Source organism: Lichenostomus cassidix, chromosome 3 (assembly GCF_008360975.1).
Source record: "Lichenostomus cassidix isolate B80296 chromosome 3, HeHo_3.0, whole genome shotgun sequence".
NCBI classification, from domain to species: Eukaryota; Metazoa; Chordata; class Aves; order Passeriformes; family Meliphagidae; genus Lichenostomus; species Lichenostomus cassidix.
Genome location: NC_139483.1, coordinates 101,661,902 through 101,682,900, shown reverse-complemented (window position 1 = coordinate 101,682,900; position 20,999 = coordinate 101,661,902). Strand labels below are relative to the sequence as shown.

General features: G+C 37.1%; 1 protein-coding gene across 4 annotated transcripts in view; it reads left to right on the top strand.

Moving 5' to 3' along the window:
* SMC6 (structural maintenance of chromosomes 6) overlaps positions 1 to 17,682 on the top strand; it is a 40,428-nt gene extending 22,746 nt beyond the window's left edge. For 3 of the 4 annotated variants that reach the window (XM_085056905.1, XM_085056907.1, XM_085056906.1), the window contains exons 16-28: positions 97 to 298; positions 411 to 525; positions 1,876 to 2,036; positions 3,047 to 3,182; positions 4,105 to 4,185; positions 4,829 to 4,999; positions 7,078 to 7,215; positions 7,944 to 8,089; positions 8,813 to 8,938; positions 11,198 to 11,303; positions 13,159 to 13,311; positions 15,017 to 15,114; positions 16,364 to 16,807. In XM_085056905.1, coding sequence (XP_084913031.1) covers positions 97 to 298; positions 411 to 525; positions 1,876 to 2,036; positions 3,047 to 3,182; positions 4,105 to 4,185; positions 4,829 to 4,999; positions 7,078 to 7,215; positions 7,944 to 8,089; positions 8,813 to 8,938; positions 11,198 to 11,303; positions 13,159 to 13,311; positions 15,017 to 15,114; positions 16,364 to 16,472 — 1,742 coding nt within the window. In that variant the 3' untranslated portion in view covers positions 16,473 to 16,807. Of the gene's footprint in view, positions 1 to 96; positions 299 to 410; positions 526 to 1,875; positions 2,037 to 3,046; positions 3,183 to 4,104; positions 4,186 to 4,828; positions 5,000 to 7,077; positions 7,216 to 7,943; positions 8,090 to 8,812; positions 8,939 to 11,197; positions 11,304 to 13,158; positions 13,312 to 15,016; positions 15,115 to 16,363; positions 16,808 to 17,488 lie in introns of those variants that run through there. The other variant, XM_085056908.1, reaches the window with a different exon arrangement.
* The last annotated feature ends 3,317 nt before the right edge of the window (positions 17,683 to 20,999 follow it).

Below are 20,999 nucleotides of genomic sequence, written 5' to 3'. Positions count from 1 at the left end.
ATGCAATACAACAAAGCAAGAACTATGGTAAAAATGCTCTACTGAATGTTTTGTCATGGAACAGCACCTAAAGCCTTGCCTCTTATGTTTATTTAGGTGCTTTGATTCATCCAAAAGATCCTGAACTGATCTTGGCTATCGAATCCTGTTTAAAAGGCCTACTTCAGGCATTTTGCTGTGATAATCATAGCGATGAAAAAATTCTTCAGTCTCTGATGTCAAAATATTTTGCACAAGGACAGAGACCTCAAATAGTTGTAAATAAATTTCAGGATAAAATTTATGATACTAGTCAGAGGTAAGTTATGTTTTGAATTTTATTGCTTAGTCTCGATAGTTGAAAACTATTGTGAATTTTGGTTTTTTTTTAAGAATATGAGTTTTATGAATGGTGTTTTTTTTCTCTACAGAGCTGTTTATCATCCAGAATTTCCATCAGTTCTGACAGCATTGGAAATAGATAATCCAGTAGTTGCCAATTGTTTGATCGATATGAGGGGTATAGAAACAGTCCTGCTGATTAAAGTAAGACTTTATGCTCTCTATTGGTTTTTTAAAGAAATGTGTGGAGCATATATGACACCTTCACTGGTAGTGTCTCTAATGGATAAAAGAGGTAGAGTAAGTTTTGCTCCCCTCTCTGCCCCATGTGTTTTCGGGACCTTCCCTCTTTGTTTCTGGGTTGTTTGCCACTACCTTTCTGGACCTCTAAGTGCTATAGTTTCCCAGCTGAAAAAGTCCTTGTGTGTGTAATCAGCCTCCTAGCTGCTGGCTCTGTCCCATGTTTCTCTGTTAATTGTTGGGTTCAGGATGTGTCAGGTTTGGGTAGTCTGGGTGTTACCAAAATTTACAACCAGCCCCTACCAGTTTTACTTAGCAGCTGGTGGCTTAGTTTTCTGGCACTGATTTCTGATCTTAACTGATTTTGGATTTTCTGGTAGTACTGAAGATACCAGCTCCTGCAGATAAGATTACAGGTAAAATGTTCAAAGATAAAAGTAAGGTGTATATGTTTTTATTTAGAGAAGGTAGGGTATTCTTTAAGCTAGCAAAACTAATGATGCCTACTTTTTGTGAATTTTATTTTTCTCCAAAATCTCTTGTCCCTGTTTATTCTCTGACATTCCTACAGGAAAGAGGCAGTTCATGCTCTGTCTAATGCAGAGCTGACTGTTTATCAAGCATGGCTGTCACTGAATGGGTTACATAACAGCTGAACTTCGTAGGCTTTTCTCATGACAGGAATGTTGGGATTGTTCTTCCCCCTCTGCCTGAACTAACCAGTGATTTTCATGATGTTATTATCTTTGAGCTCTGCCAAAACAATTTCAACTGAATCTGAAAGAAGTATTCTGTGGAAAAACTGATACTTTGGAATGGATAACATGGTTGCCTTGGATAAAGGCACTTGTGACCACTTAGTCTGGTACTGTCAGTGTTGGGGTTTTTTACCGACATGTTTCCCTGAACTTAAATTGAATATTGTTTGATGTACTTCATACCTTGCTTTGGAAGCTTGTTTCCTGTGTGTTTATTCTACTTTTGACAGTTGAATATACCTGTGCTTAGTGACCTTCTGGTTAGTGATTCTTTTCCCCCATGGCAAATTATAAGGGAGTGATTAGACTACAGAATTCACAAATAAATGATCAACTAAACTTAGTGGTTTCTTGAGAACATAAATGTCTTATTCAACTAAGAAAAGAAGATTGTTGACATTATAGATAATTTTCACATTCTTCCATTACTGTATTTCTTACTTTTCATTAAGAATTGAAATTATTTCTGGGTGAAAACATCTAGACAACTTCTAAATTCTTATATTTAATTATGGTTGCTTTTCTGCTGGTGTTATAAGGCCACTGTGTTTTTCAGAATAGCCGTAAGGCTCGTGAAGTAATGCAGTGCAATCGGCCTCCAAGAAACTGTAGAGAAGCTTTCACTGCTGAAGGTGATCAAGTATTTGAAAGACGGTATTACTCTTCTAATTCTGCCAGACCCAGGTACCTAAGTGAAGATGTTGAAGCAGAAATCAGGTGAGCATCTGTGTTTGTAAAAAGTTCATTTGTTGACATGAATAGTGGAATTACATACTTGTTTATTTGCATGTACACTACTCCCTAGTCTCTCCATTTTCTTTCAGAGATTTACACTTCCTTTCTGAGAATTCTAGAAAATCCATTTATTTCAGTGCCTTTCTGTGACAGGGACAAACATGCATTGTATCTAGTTATCTTTCAGCTTGTGGCATGTAGAGCTTACACACCAGGTAAGGATTTTCTGTGCTAAATACTCCAGGAAATCTAGCTACCTTCTCTTTTAATTTATGCTTGGTGAAAAAGAGTGTGGAGTTGTGGTGGTGCATTCCCCCTAACAGACAAAGCTGTTGCTTTAAAAATATAGTACTTGAACAGTGGTGTCATAGTTCACTGCATGGGAAGCCTGACAAAGTTGTTAGCACACATCATCCTACTGGTTTCAAATTTTGCACCTGTGTTTCCTCAAGCTCTTGACTTCGTTCATGGTAGGTATCTCTGAGAATTCCCTCACATTTTATGTTTTTACAGTTTTTCGTCTCTCATTGGTTTCAAAATGGTAGTTAAAAAAGCAGAATGTACTTCAAAGATAGATAACAAACTTGAACTGTCACCAAGGAAATTTGTGGCAATAGAATGCTTTCTTATTGAGGCTCAGATTATATTAGAGACACATTAGGTAATTTTAGTATTTTAGCTGACAGTATAACTGATTTGAATGTTAAAATTTATTTCTATAAACTCAAAAGTTTTAAATATGTCAGTTAACTGTACTTTGTTTGTGTCAGTATATAATGAACTCCACTCAAAGATTATCTTAACTTTCAAAGTGTTACAGGCATTGCATTACCAATTTTGCTATGGGGGAATTATGTAGGCTAGTTAAAAAGGAGTGCATTTTTACCTTTTGTCTTGTCGTACATGTAATTTTTATTTGTGTATTTCTGTATGTGTGTGTCAGATAATATCAGTGTAGTATGTAATATCTCAATATCACTTTATTTATAAAGTCACTTGGATAAAGAAATTGAAAGCAAAAGGGCACAATTGACAGCATCTCAGGAGCGTTTAAATTCCATTGAAAATGAGATTAGGCTAAATGAAGATCATCTCTATGGTCATCGACGACACCAAAAACAACTACAGGTAAAAATAGGTGCAGTGTTAGTTTTTAGAAACTCCTCAGTCTTTCCCTATTTCATTTTGACTTCTGCAGTCTATTTGGAATGCCTGATAGTTTTTAATGTTTATCCTTACTTTTGTTGTTTGCTTTCATGTTTTTTGCTTTTGTAGAATGCTCTTATAATTCAGGACAGAATGATAGAGGCCACATCAATCCTAGCATATGCTGCTGTTTCTCTTTGGTGTCTTTTCCTCCCTTGAGCTAAATCCTACATATTTCTACTGCATTTTTTGACACTAGTAGTAAGTTGTTGCACGGAAAAGACCCTTGCACCATATAATGCTTCTCCCTTCTTCATTTCTGTTGAGCTTGCCTCTTCATTCCCAGAATCTTGTTTATCTTCGCACTCTTCCTATATATTCTTAACCCATCTTGATGTGCTGAATGTTTCTTCTTTAAGTTTTCTTAATTCTAATTTCTTTATAAACCATTTTACAGCTGTTAACCTCCTTTCTGTGGTTGCTAATCCTTCTCGGTAGGATATGTGTTTGTGGTGGCCAGTGGTGCTCCAGATAGGCACTGTAAGCTAATACATACTATACGAGGTTATATTCAGTAAATTGCAAGTAAGAAGCAGCAAAAAAACCTAGCATGTAGTCTGAAACACTGAAGAAATACTTGAAGAAAAATAAAATGTATTTTTATTCAATTATCATGTCAAATGGAAATACAATAATGCAATGAATTAAAGTGCACGACTTTCAGAATGAGTTATATCGTATGAAAATGAATTCCATAGGTGGGTGTGAAGAGTTGTGTCTTTTGTTAGTCACTAACGAAACTAAAAAATGCAAGTATCTTCTTGGCTGTGATGATGTAAATGAACAAATGTGAACTTTTCTCTTTAGTTAAGCTTCAGAATATGTATTTTCTTTTTCTTTTCAGATAAAAGTAAGAACAGCAAATGCAGAAATAGCAGATCTTGAAAACACGGAAGAACACCAGTCAGTGGACGTCCGTATATTAGTAAGAACAGATTATCAAATTATGTCTAATCAGCATATGAAATAATATCTTTTAATATTGGCAGTGTTTTGAAATAGGCAAAGTTGGATAGTGAAGAATGTAACACTTGCCATAGTTATAAAAATTTCTGTAAATGGAATGATTTTATTTTTGGTGATTTTTAAAATCTTCCCCAGGTTTTTCAATATTTGTCTTTCTGAATCAGGAAAGTATGTATGATGATAGTTCATTAGCAGTGGTGTCATTTTCTAGGACACACTAACAATCCTCTTATTCTTCCTGCATTCCATTGTATATTGGATGTACAATATACAATATTGGCCACAGATCCAGAGAGAAGTTATCATGTTCTTTTCAGTCTTTTCATCACAAGTCCCAAGTAAAATCCTCTTAATTTTCAGTCACATAAATATGAAGTTCCACTTTTATTTTGCGGTTTGATTTAGTGGCCTCCTCCAAGATCCATCAGTCTCTTCCTTTGGGCTTTAATGACAATTATATTGTTCTGCTCTGATTCTTACTAGAGTTATAGAGAACTTCATGTAATACTGTACCCTAATAGTGATAGTAAAATGAAAATCTGTTACAGTAGTTTACAAATGTGTCTCCTTTTATTATTCTTAAATTTAATACATTTTGACAGCAAGATGAAGCTGAAGAAAATAAGAGTAGGATGGAGTCTGTAAAACAAGACATGCAGCTACAAAGCAGAAAAATGGAAGAACTGAGAAGTAGTCTCCAAGCAGCTGAAAAAAAATTAGAAGAAGTGAAAGAAAAAATTCATCAAGTAGAAGAAATTGCTGGCCCAATTAAGGTAGCAATAATTTTACATTTTTTATTTGTTCCATTTGTGTGTCAGGGTGAATGAGATTAACAAGAGGTGAGGCAGGAGAAAAGAACTTGCTGTTTCCTGATATACATAAGGTCTACCTGTGAAATGGAGCATTCCATCCAGAGCATGTTGGAAAATAAGCTAGGCAATATTTTGAAGGTGATGTTGATTGTTAAGTGTAGTCGCTCTAGTGTTTTATGTTTAAAGAGAGTTCATTTCCAGGTATCTTTAGTCATGGAATGAAAAGGAAGGAAAAACATTTTCCTTGACTTTACCTTTTCATGCATCACATTTGTTGTTTTTGCTTGTTTGTTTCTAAGAAACCTTGGCTAAGAATGTTCGTAACTGTTCATTTCTCAAAATAGCATTTGAAGTTCCATAAGAAGTGGTTGTTATTCTATGAAGTTACATAATCACAGAAGGTACCAGTACATAGTTTTAATTATTCAAGACTACAGAAGGCACCTGGAAATGGCAGAGAAATAGCAAGACTTAAGATAAATAGCAGAATGGTGACATGCAAAATTTGATATTGGCAAATGGAAGGCAGTGTCAAGTTGGCAAGAAGAACTCATAGTTTGAAAACAGAAATATAAGAGTCCAGGACGTTTATAGTATTGTAAACTTGTAGAAGGATGAATAAAAGATCACTATGGGAATCTCTTACATGTCTCACTTAAACCATGTATTGCTATGTAGTCAGGCCCAATTAAAAGAGCAAACAAAAAGAGTAAGGAAACAGGTCAGCAAAGCAACAGATAAATGTGTTAGTTCTAATGTATCTAATGTGGAAATTCTAGGGATGTGATCTATTTTAAAAGAACCACTCTTCAAGGAAAGAGAATGTATCAGAACATGAAAGCATTATTGCATCTTATTTAGAGTACTGAACACAATCGAGGGCAGCACTGAAATTCCTGGAAAGGTTTTAAATCAGATGTGTTGTTGAGTGTTATGTAGTTGTTTAACGAACTGTTGACAAGTTGTGGTTTTAAGATAGGATTAGAAAAAAGTAAGAGCATCTGTTACTGTTCATGATGGTCCATTTTCTTGTTTGTTGTTTTGGGGTTTTTGAGATGTTTTCTTCTGTTTGGTGGTTTTTATTTTTGTTTTTTAAGACAAGCCATCTAGTTGACAGGGATGAGGAAGAAAATTATGTGCTAATTTATGTCCTTCTTTATACCTCTTTGCTTCTCTGGAAAGATATATCACTTCAACAATATCAATACTTATGTAGTATAGAGGTTCTGGTGAAGGGTCTGGAGCACAATTCCTATGAGGAGCAGCTGAGGGAGCTGGGGCTGTTCAGCCTGAAGAACAAGAGGCTCAAGGGGGATCTTACCAGTCCTTCTGAAAGGAGGTTTAAGTGAGGTGGGGCTCAGTCTCTTCTCCTGGGTAACAAGTGGCAGGATGAGAGGGAATGGCCTCAAATTGCACCAGGGGAGGTTTAGTTTAGATATTGGGGGAAAAACTTTGTGGGAAGGGATGTAAACCATTGGAACAAACTGCCCAGGCAAGTGGTGGAATCACCATCCCTGGAAACATTTTAAAAATGTATGGCTATAGCACTGGAGGAAATGGTTTAGTAGTGTATATGGTGGTGGTGTTGGGTTAATGGTTGGAATCAATGTTCTTAAAGGTCTTTTCCAACCTTAACTATGCTATGATTCTATGGTTTTATATTATAGGCATAACAGGGCACTGAATTTTCACACAGAAGTGCAGTTCTGGCTGATGTCACAGAGGCATCAGAAGTTCTGGATAGAATGTGTGAAAAACAAATGCAGTTTTTGGAGCTTTAGGGGAAAGCATAGCTTTTTGTTAAAGATGAAAACTTCACCTCAGGATACAATTCCTAAAATCATTGCACATATTTATTATGTCCTTGTCAGAATTGAGCACAGATTTTCTCATGAGCTGCTGTTAAAGCTCCTGGACTCTAGAAAGAGTAGTGTTACTGAAAGCAAAATAAGTTTGAACAACCTGATAAGTCAGTAAACATTAGAGAGATTCTCAGGAATCTAGCCCAAACAGCTCACATTGTGATTTGTTCCAAACAGGCTGAATTAAACCAGGCTGAGTCAGAAGTGGAAAACAGTAAACGTCGTTTGCAGCACTATGCAGACAAACATAGAGAACACGTGGCGTGCATAAATAAGCACAAAGATTTACTAGCTGCCAAAAGAAAGGAATTAGAGGTATGTGTGGTGGGTTTTTTTTTTAGTTACTGAAGTCAGATGGTCATGATTCTTCTAATATTTAATTATAAATCATTCTACTTGTATAACATACAGACCATGTTAATATACTCATCTGCAACTGAGAATTCTCTCAGCTATGTCCTAAGCTGACTGTGTAAAACAAGTAAAGTAATTCTGTGTAAGTGAATTGAGACCTCTTTTTTTCTGACAGGACACCATTTCTATCTCGACAGATAAGTTAGGGTTCTTCCATCTAGGACCATTTATTCTTTTTTGCAATGAGAAGATTAAAATTACTTAAAATTTGGGGCTTAAGTTAAATTGAATAATATTGTTTTGGTTTCTTGGATGGTGGGTTTTTCCTTGTGCAGGTGCCATATTTGATCTTTTGAAGGCTTACCTAATCAATCACATCCGCAAAGACTTTTGGAGGGCTGCCCTATTTTAATATGGTGATTTTGGTTCCTTATTTATCTGCATTAGCTAAATAACCGTGATTGTATTAAAAATCTTGGATACAGTCCTTGGCACTGAAATAACTACCCATGTATAAATGTTGTCAATAAAATTGTTAACTGTGTTTGCTGTAATGAAAACAGAAAGAACACAAAAATATTGTTTGTGCTTGGAGTCCATATTTTTCTATAGCATAAAATCTTTGTTGTGAAGACTAAACAGATTTTTGAAAAATATGACAATTATTTGAGTTTCAAACATTCGTTTAGGAAAAAATGTCAAAAGCGAGGCAAATCTGCTCAGAGCGCATCAAGGTCAGCAGAACTGTTAAGAGTCTTGATGCAGAAATGAATCGCTTGAGAGAGAAGATAAATTCAGAAAGCAGTCACTGTGGAAACAGAGAAGAAATAATACAGTAAGTCATCTTCGCTGTCTAAAGCAGTTCAGGTTGGATGGAAAAGAGAAGGGAAAGAAGAGTTTTCTTGTTGACTCACTATGAATTTATGTGTATTTTTAGTACTCTAAGCTGTGTATGAAAGTGTGGAAATACATTGTACTGATTCTCAGCCAACCAGTACTGAACAGATTTAGGAGCTCTGAAACACCTTCCAGTGACGTTAAGCAGCATCTGTGCTATATATGTGATGTTGCCAATAATCAGATACCCTCTTAGTGTTTTGAAGTATTCCAGTTAAGGCTTTGTGAACATAACTTGCCATTGTTCTGTGATACATTGAGTATTGAGCATAATTCTAGTTTGTATAACTAATGCACAAGTTAGGCAGTTCCTTGAGGTTTTGACGTCAGTGAATTTCAAGGAAGCACTCCCCTCAGATATTCTTGAGCATGGGAAATCCAGTCATTCGTTCTCCTTGGTTAAAGAGTTTATTTTCAAAAGAATTAAAAATAGAATTAAGATTTAATTTTTGTCCACATTTCATTTGTGAACAGTGTCTTACTTGACTCATCAAATGCTTTAGCTTTAACATAAATCCTCAGAAGAAAGTTTTCATTTGAATATTTTGATTATCAAATTTTTTTCAGCATTTACAGCAATTTACAGCTTAGTTTTAATGTAATGCTCCTAATGTACTGCTCCTGCTAATATTGCTTGTAACCTTTCTGTTAATTAAAACAGGCAATTTCATTATGCAAAGGAAAGGTATGAGGATGCAAGCAATAAAGTAAAGAATTTAAGGAGATTTATTGCAGTGCTGGATGAAGTAATGACAGAGAGGCTCAAAGTGTATCGGCAATTCTTAAGGTGAGTTTAAGGCAGTGTTCACAACAATCTTTTTTAAACTAAGCTTGCTCCTGGTTTCAATCTTGTGCCTGACAGTTTAGAGGCAGCCTGGACAGACAGCTGGAACAGCAGTATGATAGTGGAGCCTGTATTTTGCTTCATCCCAAAGGCCTCAGCTGTGCTGATTTCATCCAAAGCACTTTGAGTGCTGGTATTGGTCAGTAAAATATCAGTGATGTAGTAGGACTCAGAATAATCTGGGCTGTCGCTCATTTTTATTGATTAGTGGTGCTGAGCTCAAATAATTTCATTGTGGGCCAAACACTTCTGCCCTATGCTGAAAAGATTTGAAGATCTTGATTCAGATTCTGTAATTTGACACTTTCTTCTCCATTACCGGGTGTACACTCCTTCTTTTTTGTATCAGTCCCTTAGTATCCTGAATCTATCCATGAAGATTTTGTTGTTGCCTTCCTTCAAAAGGACTGGTCTCTTTTCCACTGCAGTACTTTATCATTCCCTTTAGCAGAAATTGAGGGATATTTTGATTGGCTCTGCTTTTTGTACTTTTTGGTCTGGGTTTGTGGGAGGTGCCAGTATGATCCTGACAAATAGTGGTGTTGAGGAGAATCCCAACCTTTGTTGGTAGAAGTATAGAGATAATAGTGGCAAGATTTACCTGCCAAATCTGATGCTTGCCTTATGGCTCCCACATATGTCACATTGAATCTTAGTCCAAGTGCCCAAGTTTGAGAATAAATCCCACCTTACAACATGTTAAAGAATCATAGTTCTTTCTTGAAGGAACTGTCATGCATTGTCTAGGATATGTTAGAATTGAGGGGGAAGGGGGTGGACAGAGAAATTAATACACAACACTCTTTAATTCTCAGAATCTAGCAAAGGCCATGCTAATTTGTTACTGTGCAGTCCTAATACACAATAGGGAAGCAGTGGAATGTGGTAATTTTCTGTTGAAGTTCAGTAAAAAGCTCTCAGTTGTTATAATCCACCCCTGAAAGTGAGAGTAACCCAGGTTCTTGTTAATAGGTCCCTTGGGGCAGATTGGAGTGAGACAACACTGAATTGTTGTTTGTCTATATGTATATTTATGTAGCATTTATTTTAGAACAGTTTGGTTGCATGGAAAACATGTAGTCATTTTGGTTGTTTCTATAGTAATATGACAACATAAAAGCATAAAAATATTGTTTAAAAATGTTTAAGAAAGAGAAGGAAAAGAGTAGGAAGATCTCACAACCATAGGCCTCACAATAGGATTTGGTTTTTGCAGTTTCAGTGTCTGTTGGTTGAAGCTGCAGTTACAGACTGGATCTGTCAGATGGTGAAAGAAATCCCCAGAACACAAACTATCTTGGGTTCATATTCACCCAGGATCAGCTGGGAATGCCCAGATACCTCCCCTGGGATGTGAAGTTTACTGAATGATGTAATGTTGTGCATCAGGGACACTTTGGGTGTCTTTGACACCTTCTAAGATGATAGAGCTGTCTGTGATGTCAGTGCAGTCCAGTCCAGTGTGGCCCATCAGCAGAGATGAGCCACCTTCAGGCTATGTGTCAATGTCCCTTCTGCAGGGAAGTGATCACAGCTGAGTTCATTTGAGTAAGGACAAAGAGACAGGACCCACCTCCAGGGTTTGCCCCTTTCCTTATCTCCTACAACACCAGCTGCAGCCTGAGGTGGGCTGTGCTTGCCCTCTGCACCAGGGCACATCAGGAGCTTGGCCTCTGGATGTTTGAACCATCAGCATCCCAGGCTCTCTTCCAGTATTACTTGTGGATGCATTCTTCTCCCCAGACCTGGGATGACTGGGCAATAGTATCTCCTTTATCTTATCTCAAGTTCCCATCACAGTTCAAATTCCTGTTAGTAGGTATCTTTGGGGTGGGATGTGCTTTCCTGGTTGCTTAGGAACAGCTGTTTCTTTGCAGTTTGCTGCCGTGGGCAAAAGTCCTAAAATGATTTTAGCAATGTGTAAGGCATGAACCATTTCAGTCTCTCACACCAGTCTGTTAAAACAAAATTCTAAAAAATACAAAGCTGTACATCTGGATTTTTTACCTTCTTTCTTGGTGTCAGTGATTCTCTCCAGTATGTCTAATGTCACCCACTTGAGAGCATAATCAATTTTGGGAGAATGTTATTAGTGGAGCAGGGCTTAATACTTAATCATGTGGGACTGCTGATAAAAATCTGTTGTCATTTTTTCATGTATTTTAAAACTTGCTGCCCTAATGTTTGTTTGCTTGATTTAAGGTGCATTTCTATGCAATGCAAACTCCACTTTGAGCATTTATTACGTCTTCGAGGTTGTTCTGGAAATATAATTTTTGATCACAAAAATGAGACACTTTCCATAACAGTAAGTTATTTTATATTATTTCAATTATCATAGTACCTAATTAGTTATTATGTGTTTTATTCTCAGGTGCTAGAAATGTGTTGCAAATGATAGAATAAATTGGTTTTCCCTCTCCAAAATGTGATTTGCTTAATTGTTCTGTCATAAATATTCTGATCAAGTAATTAGTCATATAAAAGAGTTCTCATTACAAGTAGCAAATTGTGAAGTGTAAGATATAAAAATGTTAGGATTGTTGTGTTTGAAATATGCAACCACAGGAGCCTCAGCACGAAGTTACTGGACTTCCTGTTTTGGTAAAGAAACTATGGAGACTGTCATGCACACCAGTTATGCTGCTTCCTTACCCTTCCCATCTTGGTTTGAATATCAAGGATTCCTGTCAGTAGACCTCAGTAGAGATGACCAATGATTATTTTAGGATAAGAATATTGATAAAGTTATATAACTACCAAAACCAGTCATTGTAAAGATTAAATTTAAGAGTGGGCATATTCTGCATAGTATGTAAAAGACCTTAGGTAACAGCAATTCAGCAGAAAAAGTATGTAAAATTGGCTGGATTTTATCTGTTGAGCAGAACACATTGAAGGAGTTTCCAAAAGCCTGAATAAAGAAGTGTCTGCTTGTTCACATCCAATTGGTGTTAGATAAGTTTCTTTCATCCCGTTTGGTAACAGGAGGATGTTGAAAACAAGCAAGAAAGAACAGAAAGCATTGACATTTTAAATGGGCAGGTTGCTAGATTACAAGGAATAAATGGATTGTTGTTTTATGCCAATGATAAGAATTCAGTAGTGAGTCATCCTAGTTAGTCTTTCAAAATAACTCATTCCTGTTTCATTGATAGGAAGTTCACCAATATTTGTGTGATTGTATAATGGCTCTAGTTGTTATTTAAACAACTTAATGCCTGAAAGCTTCGATAGGTTACTTTTCTGTGTACCTTTTAACATACATCCCCAATAGTTTTAGTCATGGGTTTATTTTCTTTTGTTTCTGTGGGAGACTTCAGTTTTAGGGGTTAAGGGGAAAAATGTGCAGCGACAACATAAATACATGTCACAGTCCTAATTAGATGGGTGAAGCACATGTACCTGAAAAACTAAACTTAGTCCATAAAATATCAAGTCATTACTTGACTTGATCAGAATATTTTTTGTAATAGCTGAGGTCTCATGTATCTCACAAAAGAGATCTGTATTTAGTCAATGAATGTAAGTTGCAAAAAGAAAACAATCCCCTCCAAAAAAAGATCCCACCTAGAAATAATTCATATTCTCCTGCTTAACTTGTTAAAGGTAATGCAATTAGCAGGGCAAGAAGATTTCTTGTTTCAGGTTTCATCTTACAGGAGTGCCACAAGATGTCATCATAATCAATGTAACCAAATGGCTGTTCACAAAGAAAGAATGTAAAGAAACATGTAAAGGACCTCTTCCTCCTTTAAAATTCTGCTGTAAATCAATTCTCTGCTTTCCTGTGGTAGCTGGTAACCACTGGATTTTACTGTAATGTAATACACTGATTGACATTTATTAAGCGTTGTTTAACAGTTATTAAAGATAGAGACTTGAATAAGAAAACACTGGCAGAGTCGTTCACTCTGTTCAGTGTGTATGACTGTGGTGTGTATGACTGTGATAGACTGTGACAGAAATGTGTTACTAAATGGTTAGCAGCCATTGCATTCCAGAATGGCAGTTGCAGTGAAATGCAGAAAATTATTTTCAAGTGAGCTCTGTCTGTTCATGTATTATGTTAAAAATATGTTAAATTATGCTGTTAAAAATATGATTCTGTTAGTATGTCTTCATCTCAGATTTAAAAATTGTTCCAATATTTTTATTTCAAGGTTCAGCCTCGAGAGGAAGAAAAAGCTTCCCGTAGTGATCTGAGATCCCTATCAGGAGGTGAACGTTCCTTCTCCACAGTTTGTTTCATTCTTTCTCTGTGGAACATTTCTGAATCTCCTTTCAGATGCATGGATGAATTTGATGTCTACATGGTATAGTTTAAACTTAAGATACATCTCCCATTCTGATTTATATAAATTAGTCAAATAGTTGGGTTGTTACTTGTATTTGGTTAGATGTAAAACCACTGTAGTTAACTGTAAATTATAAAAAGCCCCAAAACCAAAATTGAAATCCCCCAAAACAAAATTTGTTAGCAATCTTGTTCACTTTTTTTGGTGACTTTTGGAGCTTATTTTGTTTCTGAAGTTGGAATCCAGAAATATGAGCATTTCAGTCAATTTACATGCTCAAACCTTCATTCAGCACAAAAACAATAAATCAGCTGTTAGTGTGTCAGAGGTTGACTCTGCATATTGTTGTAACAATATGGGCTTGGCTTTTGCTTTATTTTCTGGCAATTTTGAGATCAGAGTGGGGTTTTTTTCAGAGTAAATGTAGCAGTTGTGTTCACTACTGCTAGTCATTTTATAGAAACTCATTCTTCAGCTAGTAGCATGTTTCCAAGATGCTGAAATGCAGAATAATGAACAACAAATACTAATGTTATTCAAAATTGATAAATCATATCTTTGTTTACCACTTCCCTGGACAGGCCATTAACCCATTTTGAAACTTACTTTCTTTTCTTAAAGATTTATTTCTTCCTTATTAATGTGCAGTGTGGTACAAGTTTGAGAAAATATTTACTTGTATGAGACAAAGGTTTGATACTGTCTTATTTAATTTTGCCTCAGCGTCCCTTCCTCATCAGTCATTTGCTTATTAGGAATCACAGACCTAGAGGGAACAAAGATAATATAGGTTATATTAAAGAATTTCAAAAAGGACAGTGTGCATCTTAGGTAGTGAAACAGACATTTTTCATCCGATTTTCAAACCTTAGATTGTCTTTTAAAAGTTACTTGTGCAGAAGTTTATCCATCTTTCCAGAAAAGGGTGGATACTCAGCACTGCAGGCCTTGCAAAGAACTTCCATGTCATCTGTTCCATAAATAATTCCACACAATTTGTCTTTCTACCACAATGCCAGTAAGTGCAGCCTTGCTGTCCACACGTTCTGTAGTTCCTCTTGGTGTAATCATGGAGCCCCCCCACACGAGGACTCCATGGTGTATTTTTGAGGGAGATCCCTGGTCTCATGAGGGACAGTGCACAGCAGCAGAGCTTTGTTAGTCCCTGCTGATGACAGCTTCCTATTGCACATCCTTTGCAGTAAGCCTAATGCGTTAGGGTTGCGTTCAAAATCGTAATAGTGATAATAACAGTAATAATCCCTATAAAAACAAACTCTATAATATCATAGGTTTCATGGAGCCCTTAAACCGTTTCAGGTGATTCTTGAGTAAGGATTATACAGGAAACATTATTCTGCTAAAATACAGTTCATCTCAGCATACCAATAAAGAAAGAAGTACTTCTATGTACATCAAAGCTGATAGAAAAACACTATGAATAGATGAGCGCGTGATTGTTCTGATAGAAGCTTTCCATTGCCCATGTATACTAAAAAGTACAGTTTAAGAAATTCCCAGACTATAATTTGAAGCTGTTAGAATTTAACCCTAATATTACTCAAATTTTTCTCTTAGTTTTTATTAGTCTTATCTTATTTAGATGTTTTCTTTAGCTTACCTTCACTATATAGCAATTAATTCTGGTAGGTTTTCTGGAATCATATTTTCTAGTGTATTTATTACTGTCAGTATCACTGCCTGATAAATCTTTCATCTTTAGGACATGGTTAACAGAAGAATTGCCATCGATATGATTCTGGAGAGGGCTGACTTTCAGCGGCATCGACAGTTCATTTTGTTCACCCCCCAGAGCATGAGGTAATACTGTTTTGTTTTATTTCAGGGTACAAGAACTGCAGGGAGGTTCTCTTGCAAGGAGTATAACTTGAAAAAATTAAATATTAGGAGAAAGAAATTTTTCTGTTTGTAGCAGTAGAACATAAACAATTAAGCAGTTCGTTGCTGATGGTTCTGTGAATTTGAAGGGGATTTTTATAAGGTTTTTATTTTAACCCTGCCTTACATAATGGTAATTCAGTGGGACTTGAATCAGTTTACCTGAAATAAAAACAACTTTTTGAAATATTTTATTTTTTCTACAAATGCAACAGTACTTTCAAGGTGTTTGTCATTTGAGTTGATTTTATTTTATTTTATTTTTAATTGCTGATCTAGAGACTCATAACTTACACCATGTTTTGAGTTTTTGATCTAGTGGTTCAAAATTCTTCCAAAACCTCCATATAAATCCCTGGTAGAGCCATTCCCAGCTTATGGGGACAGTCATGTCTCTAACCTTGTGCAGCCAACTCCTCTATTAATGCAATGTAAGCAGTGAAGCCTGAAGAGGGTAATTAAAGCAGTCTTCAAAATGAAGTTGATTTATTCTTAATTGTCTTCCCTCACTAAAGTATATAAAAAGTAGAGTAGTGGTGTCTGTTGTTATTTTGGTGGAAATGCTTTCGTGGAGAATTTTGGAAACTAATAAACATACAAGAATTTTTTGTACAGTTACTGTTTAAAAGTTTAATAATTCAAGTTCAGTTTGGTTTTGTTATATTGTTACATGTTGCATGTTCAGCAAACATTAAATTTAACAAAAATATGTGGGCAACTTCAGGAAGAATCCATTTAGGATATTCAGTGGAGAAGCCTGCATAAATGTATGTTTAGTAACTTCGTTCATTCTTAGTATGATGTGATTGATTGCATGTGTATATAATGTGTGCCACTTCAGGATCTGTATGGCAAATCCTTATTTGTATTCCATCATTAGTTCATTTGGAGGTTTTTGTAAAAGAACCTTTTCTCTAATTAAGGTAGTCTAATCGTTAGAAATCACATGATTGAAATGAGTGCTTGTCTTTACCTCAAGATTTTACCTAAGTCAGGGTCCAGGATCAGTTCAGTGAAGCCCGAACTGCACCCCATGTTACTGTTTTTTAAGACTGTTAAAGAAAAAAAATGGAGGTATTTAAAGAAAAATATGTAATGGAAAGAATCAAATGGAAATACTAAAATTTGTGGAGAAGAAACACTGTTTAAATGATGCATACTTTATTTTTAGTTCTCTGCCTACGAGTCCCCATATTCGAATCCTCCGCATGCCAGACCCTCCAAGAGACCAAAGAACATTGAATTTCCAAAATAGGACAGACAGAGATGAAGATCAATAAGTATCTCTGTATGAATATGGCATAATATTGAAGACAAATGTTTAATAATATGTGTAAAATTATTGCTTCCTGATGCTGAAATATAGGATGTTTTGTTAGATACTCTCAGGAAGATATTTCTGTATTATTATTAATTATTTTTTAAAGAATTACTATGTGTGCACAGAACAAGAATAAGCACAGTTTGGATGATGAAAAAAATTTGAATGTGCTGTTGATATTTCTAGCTACCAGCTATAGAATTTTTTATCTGTTGTTCCATTTTTTCTTCTGGAGAAGCTGAAATATATTTTGTATGACTATGAAGTAATATTTTAATAAACCGTTTGAACTGATACTTGTGGTATTGTTGTAGTGTCTCTATACACTTAAAATTAGCATTAAGTTTAAAATGTTTTCTTCCTAGCTTTGCTTTATTTCTTAAATATGTGCTAATTTAATAAATGCAGAAAAATGTGTTTCATGTATTTTCCAGTGAAACCACAGTAGCTGAATATCAGAAAGTATTAGAACTTATACTTTAATAATTAGAAAAGGGAAAATTTTATTTGCAGTATATTATCTTGGCAGGAAAAAAGTCCTTTCATTCCTTTCCTAAAGAGTTTGAGTTTCTTTGGACACGAGCTTACAAAACCTAGCAAGCTGTGTCTTTATAGACCTAGATTATTAATTCCAGTAAGCCACTTCTTGCAAAGTCTGAGTTTCCAGGTATAGCATATGTCTCTAAATGTTCATTACAATAAACTAAGGTCTTTCCAATATGTAGGAATGAAGAAAAATAAGAATTTTGGGGAATAATATAGTAACTTTTCTACAGCATTGTAGACCTGTGGTTTTTTGTGTCTCCCTGCCCTCCCTCCCATCCCACGTTTCCCTGGGACTATACTAGAGCACTTAAACTTGATTAATTTAAATATTGCAAGCATTTATTTGGTATAAGAGGGAGAAAGAAGAACCAGATTTTTCAAACTCCCCCAAATTAACCTTTTTTTCTCTCCTGTTCTTTTTTTGTCCAGGAACTTGAAATTGTTGGCAGTTCTTAAAAAGAATCACTTTTTAGAGTTCAGCTGTTTTTTGTTGTTGTTTCGGGAGATTTTTTGTTGTTGTTTGATGTTACTCAGCTGTGCAAGCCATTGAGACTACTCAGAGAACAACATTGCCCTTTTTTACTGAATAGCAGTTTCTCAATAAAACCTTATTACGGTGTTAAGTTTTAACTTGACTTTGTAGCCTAATTTGTTTTCAGTTGCTGCACAGTATTAAACTCGTAGGTTTCTTTAAAATATGGAAACTAGGTAAGACTTGAAGGAAATACCCTTCACAGAATCATAGAACCATAAGAAATGCTGAGTTGGAAGGGACTCATCAGCTGTGTGATGTTCCTAGCTAATTTCTGGCAACTTCAAGTCCCTCATAAGGAGAGGGGCAGTTGAGCTGGAAGTGTCCCATAGTTCCTCAGCGAATTATTCATCAATGTCATTGTCCTGGCCAGGAGGTCTGTAGTAGACTCCCTTGATGACATCTGCATTATTTGTTTGTCCCTTGATTTTTACTAAGAATGTCTCAACTGTGCCTTTGCCAACTGTGAGCTCCAAACATTACATACCTTCCATGATGTATAGTGCCACCCCTCCCACTTCTGCCCTGCCCACCCCTCCAAAAGAGCCTGTAACTGTCCAGCATGGGACTCCAATCACAGGACTTATCCCCACCCAGTTTCACTTGTGCCAGTGATGTCAAATCTCTGGGGCTGGGACAAAGGTTTGAGATGGCCTTGTTTGTTCCTCATGCTCTGTGCATTAGTGTAGAAACATTTCAGGTGTGGTGTTTGCAGCCAAAAAGCCTGAGGGGGATTGAGGGATCCCATTAGTGCTCGTTTTCTCAAGTTCTGATTCACCCACCAGTCACCACTGGCAAGCCTGGTTTTGTCCCTTTCCCCCTTCCAAGCTGGTGTAAAGTCCTGTCAATGAGCCTCGCTGGCTTGTCAGGTGTCAATAGAGCAGGTGTTGAATAGATTGTCCCATGGTCAAAAATAAGAGAATTTTTTTTGCTTACATCAGCCTTGGAGCCATGTGTTGACTGGGTGGATCTGCCTATTCCTGTCAATATTATTATTATGTATCTTCCTTGTTACCAGCATTGTGGAAATCATTATGTGTGCTTCTAATCCTTCAACCTTCAACCCAAGGCCCTGAAGTCTCTTTTGATTGCTCTCAGAATTCTCTTTATTTTTTCATCACTGCTGGCTTGAACAATGAATAGTGGATAATAATCAGAGGGCCTTACTGGACTGGAGAGTTTTCCAGTAATGTCTCTTATCTGTGCCCCTGGGAGCCAGCAGAACTCCCTATAAGTTAGATCTGGTCTGCATAACAGGCCCTCCCTCATGTCCCTCCCCTTGGAAGGGAGTTTCTTATTGCAGCTGCCCTTCTTTTCCTGTTAAGAGGAGGTCTTCATGCAGGATACAAGAGGTGTAGCTTTAGGAGGCCACTCTGTCGCAGAAGGACTTTTGCCACCTCATATGAGTTGTCTGACCTTGTTCCAGAGCCTCTTATCTGTTGTAGAAGGTTCCAATCCTACATGTTTTCAGGAGGAACCTCCTCCTGGTATGTGCAGTGACTTGCTTCCAGCCTTCATTGTGAACAGGCCCTTGACTAAAAATCCCTTGGCTAATTACCCTGCAGGGTTCTGAGTCCACCTGCTTCTCCACTACAGTGGAGGTTTGAGACTCCTGAGAGTCTTGAGCCAGTGGCATCTCTGTAAATAGCCTATCTCTTGCTTCACTCAAATACTACATAGCCTGTCACTTCCTCCTGTAGGCCCTTCACCTGGTGACAGCACCTCAACCACAGCACACCCGGGGCTGGAGGGATCTTTTCTTGTCCTTTACCAAATACTGAGTCTGTTTGCCTCTAGTGGCAGACCTCAGAAAGCTCAGGGTAATGGGCAGACTCTGCAGCTGTGAGGAGGTTACTGACAAAAGAGGGCCAGGCTTTTTGTTGGTGTGTGTGGCACAAGACATAAACAGCAGTCATTGAATGAAGTGGGGAGGTTCTGGCTGAATAAACCAGGAGCAGGGATTGTTCATGATGAAGATAAGAGGCATTTGAGCATGTTATGCAAACAGGCTGTAAAATCTCCATCCCTGGAGGTTTTTGGGGTCTACTGAATAGACTCTTGCGTCTCCTTCAAGCAGAGGGGCTGGACAAGAGATTTTTGAAGGTCCTTACCAATCTGAACAATTCTGTAATTCCATAATTAAAGGTACTTAAGCCTTTGGGATTATGTGAAGATACTGGGGTGGCACCTTGCAAAGTGCATACTTGGCAAAACTTGTCTGGGACCAGTGGGTCGAGGGAGGTGATTCTACCACTCTGGTGTTGTGAGATCCCACCTGGAGTTCTGTGTCCAGGTCTGGGGTCCTCAGTGTAGGAAGAGCATGGACCTGTTGGAGCAGGTTCAGAGGAGGCCACAAAGATGCTCAGAGGGCTGGAACACCTCTGCTATTGAGACAAACTGAAAGCTGGGTCTGTTGTACCTGGAGAAGGCTCCAGAAAGACCTCATAGCACCTTCCAGTAATTAAAGGGGCTACAAGAGAGCTGGAGAGGGACTTTTTACCAAGTGCATAAGGCGACAGGACAAGGAGGAGTGGCTTTAAACTGACATATAGTAGATTGAGAGTAGATATCAAGAATAAATTCTTTACTGTGAGGGTGGTAAGGCACTGGAATAGGTTTCCCAAGCAAGTTATGGACACTCCATCTCTGGAAGTGTTCAAGATTGGGCTGGATGGGGCCCTGGGCAATCTGTTTTAGTGGAAGGTGTCCCTGCAGGGGGGGTGGAGCTGAATCATCTTTAAGGTTCTGTCCAACCCAAACCATTCTTTGATTCTAGGAAATGATCATGAGCCATATGTTTCGCTTGACTTGATTTTGTGATGAAATTGGAGTATGTTTCAGGCCCTTTTACAGTATGAGATGATAGAATGGCATTGCATTATTTCCTCCTGATTTTCATCAGCATCCAAAAAACAAAAAAATGGCAAGAGTGCAGAGGCAGGAAAGAGTAAAGCATTTATCTTCATTAGTACTTTTATAATGAGTTGTGTGGAAAAAAGAGCTTAAGGAAAATTAGTGCATTCCTACTGAGCTAACATTTCAGCTTTCTCCCAAGGTTTGTATAGACTTTAAATATTGGAGGAGGTGGCAACAATTCTGGTCTTTGGTTCAAATCAGTACATTGTATTTATTCTAATGTACCCCTGTACTCGATGAAGATGTGTTCCTGACGGTATAATTATTATAAGCATATTTTTGTGGTGGGAGATTAATTCTGAATAAACAATTACTGAAGCCCTTGCATGGATGCACTTACTTTTGCAGTGATCCTACTAAGACCTCAAAACCATCATGTTCTTGGTACTTTAAATACAAAATTTATTATACTGGCTACCTGTAGAGAAGATTGCAGTGCTGATGCTACGTTTCTGAGTTTGACTGTGTTTGAGTTGTTGGCCATTTTGGATG